Source organism: Notechis scutatus, chromosome 6 (assembly GCF_049901735.1).
Source record: "Notechis scutatus isolate UNSWTSFEM ecotype Mainland chromosome 6, rNotScu1.2, whole genome shotgun sequence".
Classification (NCBI taxonomy): Eukaryota; Metazoa; Chordata; class Lepidosauria; order Squamata; family Elapidae; genus Notechis; species Notechis scutatus.
The window spans coordinates 65,910,589-65,928,073 of record NC_142014.1 but is presented as its reverse complement, the minus strand read 5'-3'; the positions used below and the strand labels follow the sequence as shown (position 1 = coordinate 65,928,073).

General features: G+C 39.9%; 1 protein-coding gene across 1 annotated transcript in view; it reads left to right on the top strand.

Moving 5' to 3' along the window:
* The window catches only part of LOC113431176 (sodium- and chloride-dependent GABA transporter 2-like), an 82,048-nt gene that overhangs the window by 6,651 nt on the left and 57,912 nt on the right, over nt 1–17,485 (top strand). The window contains exons 3-6 of the mRNA XM_026693528.2: nt 8,409–8,543; nt 10,712–10,852; nt 11,747–11,828; nt 12,680–12,812. Coding sequence (XP_026549313.1) covers nt 8,409–8,543; nt 10,712–10,852; nt 11,747–11,828; nt 12,680–12,812 — 491 coding nt within the window. The remainder of the gene's footprint in view (nt 1–8,408; nt 8,544–10,711; nt 10,853–11,746; nt 11,829–12,679; nt 12,813–17,485) is intronic.

Sequence of the window (17,485 nt, the reverse complement as noted above, 5' to 3'; positions counted from 1 at the left end):
ATCTACTGGCTGAATGATTCTGTAGTTACTGGAATACAAAATACATTCTAACATGTATTCTGACACTTGGTGTTCCTCCAAGCTCCCTTCTGAATACAAGCATGTGTTTTTATACCTATTCCTAAAACTGCCTGCAGACTATTATATCAAAAATAGTCATTTTATCCAATCTCACATGAACAACCTGGCAATGTTTCACAGGAGTTTTAATATACAATACCATTTTTTCCTGCTGGGAATTTATGACTGCTTGCCCCCCCCCGCCCCCCGCCACCTTAAGTATTAGCAGCTTTGGAGCAAAACACAGATTTGGAGGGGTTTTTCAATGAGAAATGAATAAGATCCCCTCCCTTCCCATTATAGTTGATGCAGATTAGGCTGGCTGCCAATTTGTTTCCAAGGAATAGTTTCTTAATTAGGATAAAAGGGATAGTGTTCATTTTTTAAAAAGTTAATAAAGAATTTCGTTGTTCTTTTGATGGATATGCAAACTTGCATTTGAGCTTTTAGAATTGTCAGATAATTTATTACTATCCAGCTTTAGTAGTTTATTCTAATCAATTTATTTTAATATTATTTTAATTGGGGAAAGGGCTGCAGAGTGTGAGAGCCTCAACAGTGTGATTGAAACTTGCCACAGTATGCATAAAAACTAGTAGGCCTTTGATTGTTTGATTGTGACCATCATCTGGATGCTTTGACCACATTTGTGGACATCCCTGATTTTAATGTTGTACTTTAATATTATTATGTTACAGAAACATTCAGGTTAAGTGACTCATGAGCAGTACAATTAGAATAAGTGATGGCTAACTTCAAATCTATTAAACTTAATGACATTAATTCCAGATGCTATCAGTTAATTCTAGAAATCTGATGGTAGTAAATTAACATAGTATACTACATTTTTTTTTTAGCAATAGCACTTAGACTTGTATACTGCTACATAGTGCTTTACAACATTCTCTAAGCAGTTTACAAAGTCAGCATATTGCCCCAAACAATCTGGGTCTTCATTTTACCGACTTTAAAAGGATGGAAGGCTAAGTCAACCTTCTTCAAGCTCCTTGCAGTGAGCGGAGTCAGCCTGCAATACTGCGTTCTAATCACTGTGCTACCCTGGCTCACTTTAAAAAATGATGGTATATTTCAGGAAAGTATTGACAAAATAATATATTTTATAACTTGCCTTGTTTTTAAGCTCCTTTGGTTTGCAAAATTCATCTAGGTCATCCTCCCACCCCCTTAACTGCCAAAGAAAGTGTAAGCATATTTTCTTACAAACGGATTTGAGCTAAGTCTTCTTATCTACACATAGCTTCCTTTCTTATTTCTAACAATGAACTAGACATTTTACATATTTCATTATCTGTCTGTCCTTTAAATTCTGGACACTAAGCAGATGTCTTCAATGTATGATTATGGGGAGCTGGCATGGAAAAAGTGATTGCATATAGGAAAATTTAGCCAACGGACAGCCTTCACAATCAAATCAGTCAAGCCATAGAAAAATATTTCTTTCTTCTTGTATAAATAACAGGCTTTTATGGATTATTTATATCTAATATCAAAATGTTGAAGAGATTGTCAAAAAAGGGGCATAATATCCCCAGAGCTAGGTTTACTGTATTTATTTACACGATCAAATCATGAGCTTAAAAATAAAGTACTCATTATTTATTTAAACTTAACAGCCAAATTAAAAATTAGGCAACATTGGAAAAATACTAGAATACGGAACAACCGAGTTGTGAATTAATGAGTCCTTTTCAACTGCTACTTTGGAAAAGAAATACAAATTAATGAAAATTCAAAAACAGGCATTACTATGGTTTTTATCAATTCTAGATGAATGTTATGGTTTATATCAATACCAATAAGTTATAATAGAGCCAGTTGAGCCTTGTGGTTAAGGCACCAGGCGAGAAACTGGGAGACTGTGATTTCTAGTTGTGCCTTAGCCATTATTGGAAGAAAGATCCTTCTGGGTCCAGTTCCAAGCGGGGAAAAAGACACTGGAAACATGGAGGCAGTTTGGAAGGTTTAATGGTGGACAGAACCACATGGCCTGAAGCTCCAAAGTGAAAAGGATTATCACATGCTTCAAGATGAAGGAAAAGATCAAGAAAGGGCTGAGATGCTGAGAGTGCCAGGGTTTTATACAGGGGTGGGATTCTACCAGTTCGCATCTATTCGCTAGAACTGGTTGTTAACATTCTAAGCAGTTTGGAGAACCGGTTGTTAGAAGAAATTACTGGCCTAATCCTGTAAGGAAGGCAGGAAGGAAACATTCTGGTGTTGCTTACAGAAACTGCCTCTCCGTTAGCCCTTATTACATTCCTGGCAGGACTAGACTTCCTGTCTCAGAAACTTCTCTGGAGTTTTTTCCCCCCTCCTTTGGTGGTACTTTGCTTGTGTGGAGTGACCATTCAAAGTTACAATGGCACTGAAAAAAGTGACTTATGACCCTTTTTCACACTTACGACTGTTGCAACATCCCCACAGTCATGAGAGGCTAGGTGAGGAGATGTGTGCCTCGATGTGAGTGATATTGAATTGGCCACGCCCAGCCAATAACATGACCACCAAGCCACGTCCACCCAGTCATGCCCACCACCCAAGTCACGCCCACAGAACCGGTTGTTAAAAAATTTGAATCCCACCCCTGGTTTTATAACCTTTGTTGGGCTTTGAATTGGAGCTTGGATTCTGATTGGTTGTCAGACTCCCATGAGGCCAGGCAGGGGCAACTTGTAGGCTATCCTGAGTTCCAGGCTTGGTTGAGCCTTGCTGGATGATGATGCATTGAAAGGGCTTTGGGCAATTGCTACAGTTTTACCTGGAGATCTTTGTTATGTAAAGTATTCTGGCTCAGGCCTTAATGGCCCACCCATTAACAAAGGTGGGGGTGAGTTTCTGCTTCTGAGTTTCTATTCTTTTTAGGGGAAATATTCTGCCTTTTTAATATTTTCCAGGATATTTCATTTTTCTAGGAGAGGAGTGGGTGCTAACTTCCTACACCATGAAAGCCAGCTGGGTGACTTTAGGCCAGTGACTCTCTCTCTCTCTCTCAGTCCAATCCATTTCAAAGGATTGTTGTTGTGGGGAAAATAGGAGGAGAGAAGTGTGGCTATCTGCCTTTGCTGCCTTGAGTTATTTGTAAAAATAGTAAAGGCAGGATACAAATAAATAAAATATAAAAAACAAATAATGGGAAGAGAAGGAAACACCTGCTGATTGGCTCATTCACACATACTTCAGCCTGCCTATTATTTGAATGGAATGAGGCCTATAACAAATTGCAATGCAATTGTTGAAATATAGCCCAACATTGTTTACCCAATCCAATCATCCTTTCTTATCTTCTGACTTCTAGATGTGTTTGGACTTCTAGAGGTGTCAACTCTCACAGTCAATATATCTAAAAGATACCAGATTTGGAAAGGAGAGTTCTGGTGGTGTCCATTGGCACCAAAAAGACAACATTGATCCCAGCTAACCAGTGCAAACAGTAGCTCATCCACCTGTTTAACAAAAGATGTTGGAAGAACAGTATTAATTTTTGAATAACTACTATTTATTTTGGGAGTTTGCAACTTGGGAAACTGCATTTTCTCTCCTAATAAAGTGCTACTTCTGAGGAAATCTGACATGAGCGTGTCTTCTTTTCCCCAACACCCTGGGAGTAAAAATCAACACTTTTTTTTTTAAAAAAAGAGAAAGGGCCTGTCTGTGGCTCTATTTGTGGCATAAAAGAATGAAGCCAAGGAAATATTTTCAGTCCTGAAAGGTGAAATTATTTGCAGCTGAGCAGCAGAGATGTTCATCTCCACCAGCTCTGTTGAGGTAACAGTTGCAGCAACTATTTTGAGTGGGATTTTCAGTCAGAAGAATAATGAACCGTTTTCTTTTCTACTGTGAAGAAATCGGTTACAGTTTTGAAACATATACATGTTTAAATTCCTTCTTGGATGTGTGTGTGTGTGTATATACAGAGAGAAAGGGAGGGAGGGAGAGAGAGAGAGAGAGAGTTTTGGGGGTCGGTTTAGAATTCGGGGAATGACTAGGGAATTGTTTTCCCTGTTTTGTTTTTTACAAGTCTACCTTTAATCTGACTTTCTGGAAGCTTGGGCAAACAAGAAGGCTGTGTAGATGGATTTTGATTTCTGGCCCGAGTTTGCTTGGATTTGCTTCACAGACCTACCTAAACCGCTTTCCCATCCTAACAGCATGAAGTGGATTAGCTAGTTTCACACGGGCCTCTTTTTTGTTTTTTTTTGTTTGCTCTTTCTCTCATGCTTTCAGGTGGAATTTAAAAAGTGGGTTCTTTTTTTTTAGTTTTGTTTGTATAAACCTGGAATGTTCTTAGTTTTGGATTTGCTTCCCCCACAGCTTCTATGAAGGAAGTTTCTCTCCGTGTGTCTTGGTTTTGAGTCTACTGAACTGTTTTTCTTACTAATAAGTATGCATCAGTCTCCTAACAGTTTCTCATAGACTTCATTGCCAGATTCAGAACCAGAGAATGTAGTGGAAGAAGGGGAGAGAAATATAGCTCCCCCCCCCCCAGTGGGCTATTGAAAACAATAGGGTATATACTGTATTAGGGGTGAGTAAATCAGGTCCAATTTGAAGTTCAAATAGAATTTTGATGCAGGTAAGGATGGGGGAGAAGCCTTGAGCTTCTCAGAGAAATCAGGCTAGATCTTTAATAAGTAAGGTAAATATGTAAGAGCTGTGGTGGTGCAGTGGTTAGAATGCAGTATTGCAGGCTACTTCTGCTGACTGCTGGCTGCCTGCAATTTGGCAGTTCAAATCTCCCCAGGCTCAAGGTTGATTCAACCTTCCATCCTTCCGAAGTCAGTAAAATTGTTGGGGGCAATATGGTGCCTCTGTAAACTACTTAGAGAGTACTGTAAAACATTGTGAAGCAGGATAGAAGTCTAAGTGCTATTGCTATTGCTAAAGGTAAAGGTTTCCCTGTCAGCCATGTTTGACTCTAGGGCAAAATGCTCATCTCAGTTTTTTGCCAAGGGAGCTAGCATTGTCTGAAGATAATTTCCATGGTCATATGGCCAGCATGGTTACATGCCAAAGGTGCACAGAGAGCTATTAACTTCCCACCAAAGTGGTACCTATTAATCTACTTGCTTTTGCATGCTTTTGAACAGCTAGGTGGGGCGGGGCGAGTAGCAGGAGTTCACCCGGTTATGCAGAGCTTTCCAGCTGACAAGCTCAGAGTCTTTAACTGCTGAGCCATCGTGCACCAAGGCTTTAATAAATAAATAAACACTATAAAACCAAATTATACCAGATTACTAAATCCGAACAATTCAGTTGGATTTGATTCATGTTCACATAATGTCTGTGTACATGCACTGAAAATCTCTGTATTGGTCTGAATTGGACCAAATTCACTCAAGCACATTTGATTCAATAAACGAGTCCCTTCTGCTGATTAGATTTATCAAACTGAATTCATTTGAACACATTTGATTCAATCAATGGGTGCCCTGTCATGATTTGATTTATCCAGTTGATCTAAACGTTTGAACTAACCAAATCTTCATGGAGTCAGGTTCAAACAATTGAATATTGGCACAAACATAGGATTTGCTTGAAGGAAGATGTCCAATATTTGGAGACTGGGGGAGATCAGCACATATTCCCTTTCCTATCCCCACCATCATTCATGCCAAGTTCTTTTAAAAGAGGACCTGACCTGGAGTGCTCACATTGCAGCCCTGGTCAAAAGGGTCCAGCAGAGATTATATTACCTGAGGCTTCTCAGAAAACAACAACTGAATGAAAAACTGCTGGTAACCTTCTACCACTGCACCATAGAGAGTATCTTAACTTACTGCACCTCTGTATGGTTTGCCAATTGCACAGTGGCAGATAGGAAAGCACTCCAGAGGGTTAACGTCATTGCCCAGAAGATCATTGGTTGCCCTCTCCCCTCTTTGGAAGAGCTTTATAGCTCCCGCTGCCTTAAGAAAGTTCAAAACGTTCTCAAAGATCCATCTCATCCTGAACACCCTTTTTTTGAACTATTTCCATCTGGCAGATGGTACAGGATAATAAAAACAAGGACAAATAGGCTGAAAAACAGCTTCTATCCCAGGGCAGTAGCTCTTTTGAATTCTGCTGTATAGTGCAGTGTTGGTGCAATGTCAGGGGTTTTCAATTCAATGTGTGGAGCGTGAAGGATGTGTGTTCATGTTTATTTTCATGGTCATGATGTGCACTGAAGGTGGTGTTTGATTTCATTGTATGAGGTGCAATGACAATAAAGTAAACTAAACTAAACTAAACAACTTATTATGCGCAAAAATCTAGGGTTCTGACTTGTGATGTAGAAAACCTTTCAAAGACAAATTTGAAATGTACAACAGCTCATTAGATAACCATAACTTTCTCTTCTTTTCCTATTTGTTGTTTATTAATATTGTATTTGTCATTGGTACATTATTAACTACTGCCACACATCTAGATACCCACACCCGATGACAAACCAAGCTTTTAAGGCCCTGTGAAAGGCTGACAGGGTGAGGGACAATTGAATCTCTGATGGCATGATATTCCAAAGGGTAGACGCCATGATTTTATGGTCCTGTTATCTTTAGTTTCATTTATTTTTCTAACAGATTGACTTTTACATGAAAGTTTGAAAGCAAGAGCAGGTGGCACAGGTGCCTAGCAGTTAAGATGCTAAGCTTATTGACTGGAAAGTTGGCTGTTTGAGACCCAAGTACCTGGGTGTGACTGGATGAGCTCCTGTTCTTGCCCCAGCTCCTGCCCACCTAGCAGTTCAAAAACATGCAAATGCGAGTAGATAAATAGGTACCATTTTGATGGGAAGGTAAGAGCATTCTGTGTGCCTTGGCATATAGTCATGTGTGATGACCCAGGTATACAAAATACAAACAGTCACAAAAAACAGGTGAAGCCCCTTTTATTCCTTCACTTTGCTTCCAAGCTCCAATATCCTTAACTGGAGACAAAAAACTCCCATACAAGCAGTTACAAAAAGGAGAAAATGCCATTTAAATTATAAAGAGTAAAAAACAACACAAACCAGGCAAGATAATGGCTTGAAGATGTCCACAGATATCAGAACACACACTGGGAAGGACGCCAAACTCAGAGAGGAACAATAAACTAGAGATATTTCCATGCTTTGTTTCCAGCACTCGCCTGTACACATGCCCATCCTCTTATCCAGTTGTCACAGCTGCAGCACATGAAGAGGATCAAGGCCCTCTCCTCCCCAGTAGACCACGTCTCTCCCTTATCCTCTCCTCCCTGCGTGCCCTAGGATGGAGAGGGGATGGGCCTGGGTCCTCCTCTGACTGCCCAGCCAGCCTCTGCCCTTTTTCTCAGTCTCCTCCGCAACCTCCAGAGCCACACTTCCACTTCCTGTCAGCTGTTCCTCCTCTCCCTCAGAGTCAATCTCCACCAGAGGCATGACATCATGTCGGCCACATGACCATTGAAGCATCTTTGGGCATTGCTGGCTCCTTTGGATAGGAAACAGAGATAAGTACCACCTCCTAGAGTCAGAAATGACTGGACAGGGAAAATTGTTGTATTTATCCCCTATTTTGTGTGAAGCAAGAACACTAAAAATAAAACAAATCATGTACTTCTGAGATTCCTTAAGGTTTTTCAGGCCAACATTCATATTTGCTATTGATAGCCAAGATACAAAATGCTGCATTAAGATTACAGCTTTCATACCATTCATAAAGAGGGATTATATTTTGTTTATGGATTGGGGGTAGTTATCTTTTTATGAAAGTGAGGTATGCTACAGTCAGTGCTTTGGAGGTTGATTCACTAGAGTTTCAAATATTGTTTCCTTTTGTAGCAGGAATGAAATATAGTCAAAATATTCTAAACTGTACTCGAGTTAGCCTCTGGAGGCTGCTCTAAGCATTACTACATTTGCAAAGCATTTTGAACACACCAGAGTGCTCTCAAGGTGTCAGGTATTACAATTAACAGAAGCAGTGTAATTCAGCACAATTGCTTTGTATTACTGCACAAATCATCATCTCTCATGAAACTTCTACCACTCTTATATAGAACTTATTGCTATCATAACACTCCTCCCACCCCAAAGGTTACTATCCAATATTTAATTAGATGGAAGGAAGCCATACAAAGCTCAATGGGATTTCAGTAAGGCTTATGGTAGCATTGCAAGTTACAGAAAAGTGTTTCTCAACTTTAGCAACTTTAAGATGTGTGGGCTTCAACTCCCAGAGAGTTCCCCAAGCAGCCATGCTGGTTGAGGAATTCTGGGAGTTGAAGTCCACACATCTTTAACGTTGCTAAAGGTTGAGAAACACTGTTGTGGAATGTCTCTTTAATGTCTGGCCACCTCTCTCTTTTTTCTGAATGTGTAGGTGCCTTCTTCATTCCCTACCTCATCTTCCTTTTCACCTGTGGAATTCCAGTGTTTTTCCTGGAGACAGCCCTGGGACAATATACCAGTCAGGGAGGGGTCACTTCTTGGCGGAAGTTATGCCCTCTTTTTGAAGGTATGTCAAATCTTATTGTCAAGCGCCAGAAGAATCAGAAGATCCAGGCAATTCAAATGTGTGTAAAGATCTATTGCAAATTTAAGTTCTCTACAAGAATCTGAACTACTAAGGACAAAGCAAATTGGTGGTAGATAAGAGTCAAAGGAATTCAAGGTGGGCTGGATTGCTACATTTTGTGGGTATAAAGGAACTCATGACAGATGACATATTTGATCCCTCCCTCAGGCTCAAGCCTGGCTATCTCCTACACTTATGGACCAAGCTGGTTGATTGAATGCAGCTTTATATGAACGATCCCCACTTGACTGTTGTTTAAGAGTCATGAAGATCTGGCTCTTCTCCAAGCCTTTGGTGAGGGAACAGGATAACTTTCACCTCACTACACTTACCACCTTTACCTTACTCTTTTATTATTGATTTTACTATAATTTCTTTGATTTGTGTGAGCTGTGGTTTTGCATGCTGCTTGCATACCACACATAGGGCTTCACTTGTTTGCACAGTGCAGTTGCTGGCATGCCACAAACTGATGCCATTCCATGGACTGGGAGTTGGGGACCCCTGGTATACAGCAAATTAGAACTTTTGAGAGTGTCTTAAAAATAATAATTGAGATAGGCTCTGTGGGAATATCCCGTATGTTCTCAGGACAAAAATCCACCTGGGGGATAAAGTAAACAAATCAATAAGCTCTTGTGAACAAATACTAATTTCTTCTGTAACTTCAAAATATGCAACTTCAGTAAGGGGAAAAAAAAAAAAGGATTACCACCCTCTCCCCAATTCCAGAATGTCATTTGGATCCCAAAGGTCTAGCAGCATTGTTGCAAACTCTGCTTCTAATTGGAACTCAAAGGTTACTAATTGGATGCTGCTTATTATCCCAGGAATTGCTACTCTTGCTGTTTGATTAAAATAACTCAAACACCTTAATCTTAAAAAAAAAACAAAGGCTGAATATACAGTGAAATCTGGTAGAGATAATTTAAAATGTTTAGACGAAAACCTCTAGCAATTTTAGTTCTGGGTCTTGTTTTTGCCACCTACCACACACAAAGCAATGGAAATGACTGCAGTTACTTCTGAAACACAACATGGCTGTAGAAACAAATCAGTGGCGGGATTCAAACATTGTTGCCACCGGTTCGGTGGGTGTGGCTTGGTGGGTGTGCCCACACTTTGCGAGCACACGTGCACCAAACGCACACTTTGCGCAGGTGCAGAGGCGTTCTAACTCTTGCAAGCCTGCACGATCTACCGATCGCTTCAGCAGCTGCCGCGTGGCACTATTCTATGCCGCGCAAAGCAGCTGCGCTTCAAATTCAGTGGATAAAGGTGAGTATGGGATCCTGGGCTGGTGGGTGGGCCCAACAGCAGAGTGGTGGAGAGAACCGGTTTGGTCTCCACTGCTCATCACTCCTACCGGCTTGCCAGAACTGGGCCAAATCGGTCGAATACCACCACTGAAACAAATGTACAGCTAGTCTTCGTCTTATCATCACAATTGGGACCAGGATTTCAGTTACTAAATAAGGCAGTTGTTACATGAGTCATACCCAATTTTCCCAGCTTTTTTGCCATGGTTCTTAAGCGAATCACTGCAGTTGTTAAGTGAATCATATGATTGTTAAGTGAATCCGGTTTCCCGCATTGACTCTGCTTGTCCAAAGCCAGTTGGAAAGATCACAAATAGATATCACATGACTCTAGGATGCTGCAAATGTCATGTTGGTTGCCAAGTGCCTGATTTTTGATATGTGACCATGGAGATGCTGTGACGGTCATAAGTGTGAGGATCGGTTGTAAGTTATTTTTTTTCCAGTATTATTGTAACTTTAAACAGTCACTAAATAAATGTTGACAGGTCTAGGACTACTTATATATGCACCATGTATATACACAAGATGGAGCAGCTGACCTTTTTCCCAGAACCATTAAGTGAATATTGGCTCCAAATGTGTTCTTCTCTGGACTTTGCTTACATGTGAAAGCATCAGATAATCAAAGGTTATCTTGGTATCTTCATTTCAACCATTCTTTCCTTCCAACTGTTAAGCCCACTGGAGGTTAGGATGGGATCTTGCTATATACTTTGTTCAAGAAGGTCTCATTAATTTGTTTTTAACATGTAATTTTGCTTCCTGGTTTATTTTTTCTCTCTGTAGGGATTGGGTATGCTTCTCAAGTGATTGTGGTACTCCTTAATTTCTATTATATTATTGTCCTGGCTTGGGCCTTGTTTTACCTCTTCAGTTCGTTCACCATAGACCTCCCGTGGGGCAGCTGCGATCACGAATGGAATACAGGTAATGTTTATGTCCTTCTACAGGGCATTAGCTACTCTTTCTCCGAACAGAATCTTTTTTTCTCCCTTAAATCAATGGCCACTGACATTATTTCATGTTCTGTTGCATTTGCCTTTCATGCTTCCACTCATTATTGATTTCCTTAATCTCCCACCTCACCTCTTTGTATAATCCCCGTTATAAAAAAAATAATGTTTATGAGAAATGTGAAAGAAATCTGTTTACAAAATACACAAAAACCTTGTTGCTACTTAGAGAGTTGCACAGACAGAATAGCTATCATTTGATTTTCATAGAACAGAGTTTGAAGGGACCTAAATCATACCTGCTCCATGCAAGAATCAAAATTAAAACAGCCACAGGATCAGTTTCTCTGGCAACTTTCTGTGGTAAGAAACAAAAACAAAATCTCTTTCTGCAAGAGGACAGGACATACGTTTCTGAAACCTAAGGCCAAAAAGAAATAATCAGGTTTTGGTTTTAAAAAGCCTTATTAATCAAAACCTATCTTTTCCACAGATGAAGAGAACTGTATTCTTACATAGGAATATAGCCATGACTGAAATGGACTCAATTTTTGAGTATCTTTTCAGCAGCAGTAACAAATTTGTGGGCTTAAAAAAGCTGATTTGATACAATCTTTGACTAAACTGAAAAAGCTCTATTCCTCGTTTGTTCACTGGTTGGGAAAAAGGAAGTATGAGAAGAACAAGTCTTCCCTTCTTTTGGTTTTGGTCCTATCTTCCATTGGCATAAGACCCTTCACATAAAACGTGTTCCTACCCCTACTTAAGGTTTTGTAATTCTATTGCTTCCTTTTCCTAAAGATGATTGATTGTACCCCATAGCATATTTTATTGGATGCATTAAAAGTCTGTGTGGTTTACTTTATAGAGAACTGTGTGGAATTCCAGAAGAATGCCTCTCTAAATGTGACGGTGGAAAATGCCACCTCTCCTGTCATTGAATTTTGGGAGTAAGTAAAAATCTTAGCCTAAGGAGCTTCTTTTTCTCCAATAGTGGCTATCAGCAATTCATGTGCTTTTTCCATATTGATTCTCCATGTATGCTATAGATGTAATTAATTTGTAATTTAATCCCCACATTCTCTCCCAATTTTCCAGGTCTATATTATGGCCAGTGTTTTTTGCCCATACCACCATCGTCTCTTTGACCACCTCCTCTTCCATTTTAAAATCTAGTTGAAAATTATATATTCTTGAGATCATTTCCTTTTCCATTTCTTGTAGAATTTTATCTAATTGATTCATGTGCTTTTTTCATTGGATGCACTAGTATTGATATGATAATCCTTCATATGTTCAACTAGCATAAATATTACCAAATGTCCTTTCACTAATTTCTTACCAAAATCAAACAAAGGTGTTTTATTGGAATATCTCCTACCAAGAACTTTATACTATAAAACCTTCAGAACATCAACTTATTTTTAGAGGAATGAAAAGCATTTAAGGCAATAATTACTACTCTACCTTCAGATGCCGGATGTACCAGACAGCCACCTGAAGGTAAAGTTAAGATGATGACTCCCTTTCACTTTAGAGAAGCTAAATATTAGGTTAGGTATCTGAGGATGGCACCTAACAAGACAGAGAAAGATCCTGTCAATATTGCAAGATGGATCCTCCCATAATGTGATTTTCCTAAGTAGTTACCTATTAAATATGTGCCCCATATTTTTGGAAAGTGCCAGCCAAAAGAAAGCTGTTGCAAGGCACCATGTAAAATACATTATGGAGAAAGCAGAAAACTGGTTTTTCCAGGACTACAAATGAAGCAAAACATGTTCAATATTTTCATTCACAGGCGAAGAGTGTTGAACATTTCTGATGGCATAGAACATTTGGGCACAGTGCGTTGGGAACTGTCACTCTGCCTTCTTCTGGCCTGGATCATTTGTTATTTCTGCATTTGGAAAGGGGTTAAGTCTACAGGCAAGGTAAGCAGCTTCATTTCTTTTCTAATTTCTAGATACCTTAATGCCAAGCACAGAGATTCAGTCGGGTTGCAGCATAGAAGATTTAGTCAAGATTTATTCAACTTAAATCTTATACTGAATAATATAAGATCTTATCCTCTATACACAAGAATCTGGTCAACTAAAGTTCAACACCAAATTGGCGCCATATAAGGCTTAATGGAATTCAGGAGGCGTTGGAGAGCTTGTGGGAATGCAACTACTCTAAGCTGATGATGCATTTAACTCTGACCCCCAACTTTGCCTGCCATTCTTTACATGTGAATGATGATTGCTTAGAATAGTTCTTCTTGGAGCCAAATAGAAAGGAACAACCATGGTGACCACAGTCTGAGATATAATTGTTGCAAAACCAATAGAAAAAAGTGACCCTAATGCTATTGTATTTAACTTTTTTTTTTTTTTGCAAACAGGACACCGCAGGTATGGTCCAACACTGTCACAATTGACTAAAAGGAGATTTTTTTAAAAATGAAGGGACAGTGTAAAATGTAAATAGAAAGAAATGTGAAGAGGGCCAAATCATGGTGCTTGGAGGTTATTTATTTATTTGTTTAATTTATATGCTGCTGACTCATCTGAAGAATGACCCTGAGTGGCTTACAAATCATACATATTAAAATAGATAAAAAGCAGTAGACAAAAAAAAAACCACTAAAAAACCCAAGACAAGAATGGCATAGTGGTGGCATTTTCCCCATTAATCCACCAGTTACTTCCAACATAAAGCACCCCCATCAGGACCCCAAGTCAACTTTTAACACCCTTCTGGAATGATAAAGATGGAGGGGAGACCTCATCTCATTGGTAAGAGATACTCCAAGAATCTATTCTGTTTCTTTTTTGCCTTTTCAACATTGTATGAACTACATGTGTAGAAGATATGACTTGAAGTAAGTATCAAAGACTACTCATCATCTAAGGCCAAAGCTTGCCTTGAATAGAGTAGAATAAAGCACACAATGGCAAACTACTGAGGCTGAACCAAGTGACCATTTTAAGAGGGGGAAGGTGCCTCTGCTTCATATCAAGACCATTTTTATCTGATCCCCCCTTACTTTGTACAAAATACTATGGCTGTTTGGCCTTATAAATGTATTTTTCATGCATTTTCTGAGCCATTTCCAAGTATCTGGGAATAGAAAGTAATGAGAAAACGGCCTTCTCTTGATAAAGTGGAAGCCAAAATGTATATATATATATATTTTCCGTTTTCTTTTAAACTCTTCCTTGCTTGTTGGATACATGTCCTTTGAACATTCCTAAGTAGCTACTGCAATGTTTTCTCAGTAAAAATATTGATTAATAAAACATATTGTAATTGTCCCATGATAAAGCTTGAATTTTGGTACCTCATGTACACACACCCTGTGTACAGACACCCTGAACACACTCTCTCTCTCTCCCTGTCCCCCCCTCCCTCCCCCTCTCTCATAGGACCTGATCTACCTTCAAATAGAAAAATACCAAAAAGCAGTATTTCTCAACCTAGACAACTTTTAAGAAATGTGGATTATTAATTCTCAGAATTTCTCAGCCAGCATGCTAGATGCTTGTCAGGTCCAAGACCAAACTGAGTCTAATCCTTTATTTGCTTACACCTAATTGATATAATTTTAGTTTAGTTTACTTTATTGTCATTGCACCTCATACAATGAAATCAAACACCATCTTCAGTGCACATCATGACCATGACCATGAAAATAAACACAAACACACATCCTTCACCCTTCGCCCATTGAACCGGAACCCCGACACCACACCAACACTGCACTATACAGCAGAATTCAAAAGAGCTACTGCCCTGGGATAGAAGCTGTTTTTCAGCCTATTTGTCCTTGTTTTTATTATCCTGTACCGTCTGCCAGATGGTAATAGTTCAAAAAAAGGGTTCCCAGGATGAGATGGATCTTTGAGAATGTTTTGAACTTTCTTAAGGCAGAAGGAGCTATAAAGCTCTTCCAAAGAGGGGAGAGGGCAACCAATGATCTTCTGGGCAATGATGTTAACCCTCTGGAGTGCTTTCCTATCTGCCACTGTGCAATTGGCAAACCATGCAGAGGTGCAGTATGTTAAAATGCTCTCTCTGGTGCAGCGGAAAAGGTTACCAGCAGTTTCTCATTCAGTTGTTTTTTTCTGAGAAGCCTCAGGTAGTCTAATCTCTGCTGGGCCCTTTTGACCAGGGCTGTAATGTGGGCACCCCAGGTCAGGTCCTCTTTTAGGGTAACACCCAGAAACTTAAAACTGGCCACTTGCTCCACTCGGTCTCCATTGATAAGCAAGGGCTGGATGTCTGATCTGTTCCTTCTGTAATCCACTCCTTGGTCTTATTGGTGTTGAGGACCAAATTGTTGTCTCCACACCACGAAAGCAACAGGTCCACCTCATCTCGGTAGGCAGACTCATACCCCCTGGAGATAAGTCTCACCACTGTTGTATCATCTGCAAATTAAGCAATAGTATTACTAATGTGAGTGGGAATGCAGTCATGCACATAAAGAGTATAGGGTAAGGGACTCAACACACAACCCTATGGTGTACTAGTGTTAAGAATAAGGGCTGAAGAGGTATGATTACCTAATCTGACCCTCTGTGAGCGGCCAGACAGGAAATCCATAATTCAAAGGCAGATTGAATTAGAAAGCCCATCTGGCCAAACTAAAGCCATAACGGTTAAACCATGATTTATGAATGAAGATGGTGATGCAAAATGTTTGTCATAGAACATTTTGACTCTTCTGGGTGTTCTGAAAGTGCTTCAAAAGTTTTCTAATCTAGAATAGGTCATCTGGGCCAGGGGTCTCCAACTTTGGCAACTTTAAGACTTACGGACTGAAGTCCACAAGTCTTAAAATTGCCAAGGTTGGAGACCCCTGATCTGGGGCACCTCTGAAAAGATTGGCAGAGCCAATGGAACATTTTGCATACCTCGGTTTTTGAACTGGCACATTTTGGTCATTCAAGGAACCATGGTTAAGTAAACAAGGTTTTAGCATGATCTTAGAATCCATCCAGGGAATGCATTACTCTGTCTATGTGATTCATGCAGGCATAGCTGCTGTATTGCAGCGTTGTTGTTTTTGAGCAGATAGTAACTAGATGCCAAGATGGATTGGTGACTAAGCTGTATCAATGTATTCACAGTCAGAATGATCTGTGGGACGTGGTGTGCCTTGAAACTCCTTAAGTTAGCCTGGTGGAACCTGGTGCACTGATTCCATTATTAAACATTGAACTCTTCTCTTGGCTTCAGTAAATAGAGTGTTAATGTGTGAATATGGCAAAACCTAACAGGTTGTCCTTTAAACAAAATGTGTAGAGGTTGACATTTTGACAGGTGTAGCTTGGGTGACATCTGGAAGCCTATCTACCATCTGCCATCCACCAGAGGGATAATACAATAAAAGCTTGAAAAACCGAAACGGTAACCTCTTAAAGTGTTTGGCTAATATTACATCCAGTTTTGGTAACCACATTACAAAAAAGTTGTTGAGACTTTGGAAAAAGCATGAAGAAGGGGCAACTAAGATAATTAAAGGCCTGGAGACTAAAACATATGAAGAATGGTTGCAGGATTTGGGTATGGTAAACTAGAGGTGATATGATAGCTGTATTCCGGTATTTGAGGGGCTTCCACAAAGAGGCTTATTTTCCAAAGCACAAGGCAAAGTAGACCACAACCTACTTCTTAGTAAGCTATAAAAAGTGGAATAGATAGGACCACCACTAGATGGACTCGCAACTGGCTGGCAAACCGTACTCAACAAGTAGTCCTTAATGGGTCTAAGTCTACATGGAGGGAAGTAAGCAGTGGGGTGCCATAAGGTTCTATCTTAGACCCAGTACTCTTCAATATCTTCATTAATGACTTAGATGAGGGAATAGAAGGGGAAGTTACCAAATTTGCAGATGATACTAAGCTGGCAGGAATAGCTAACACTCAAGAAGATAGGCTCAAGATCCAGATGGATCTTGACAGACTAGAACACTGGGCCATATCTAACAAAATGAAATTCAATGTAGAGAAAAGTAAAGTCCTACACTTAGGCAAGAAAAACCAAAAGGACACATATAGACTGAGTGAAACCAGACTCAATAGCAGTAACTGTGAGAGGGATCTTGGAGTCTTAGTGGACAACCAGCTAAATATGAGCCAGCAGTGTGCAGCAGTAGCCAAAAAAGCTAATGCAATCCTAAATTGTATTAACAGAGGGATACAATCAAGATCAAGGGAAGTACTAATACCACTCTATAAAGCCTTAGTAAGACCACACTAGAGTACTGCATCCAGTTTTGTTCACCACATTATAAAAAAGATGTTGAGACTCTAGAAAAAGTACAGAGAAGAGCAACCAGGATGATTGGGGGGCTGGAGGCTAAAACATACAACGAACGGTTGCAGGAACTGGGCTTGGCTAGTCTAGTAAAGAGAAGGACCAGGGGAGACATGATAGAGGTCTTCCAGTATTTGAGAGGCTGCCAGAGGGAGGAAAGGGTCAAGCTATTTTCTAAAATGCCTGTAGGCCAGACAAGGAATAATGGATGGAAACTGAACAAGGAGAGATTTAACCTGGAAATAAGGAGAAACTTTCTGACAGTGAGAACAATCAACCAATGGAATAGCTTGCCCTCGG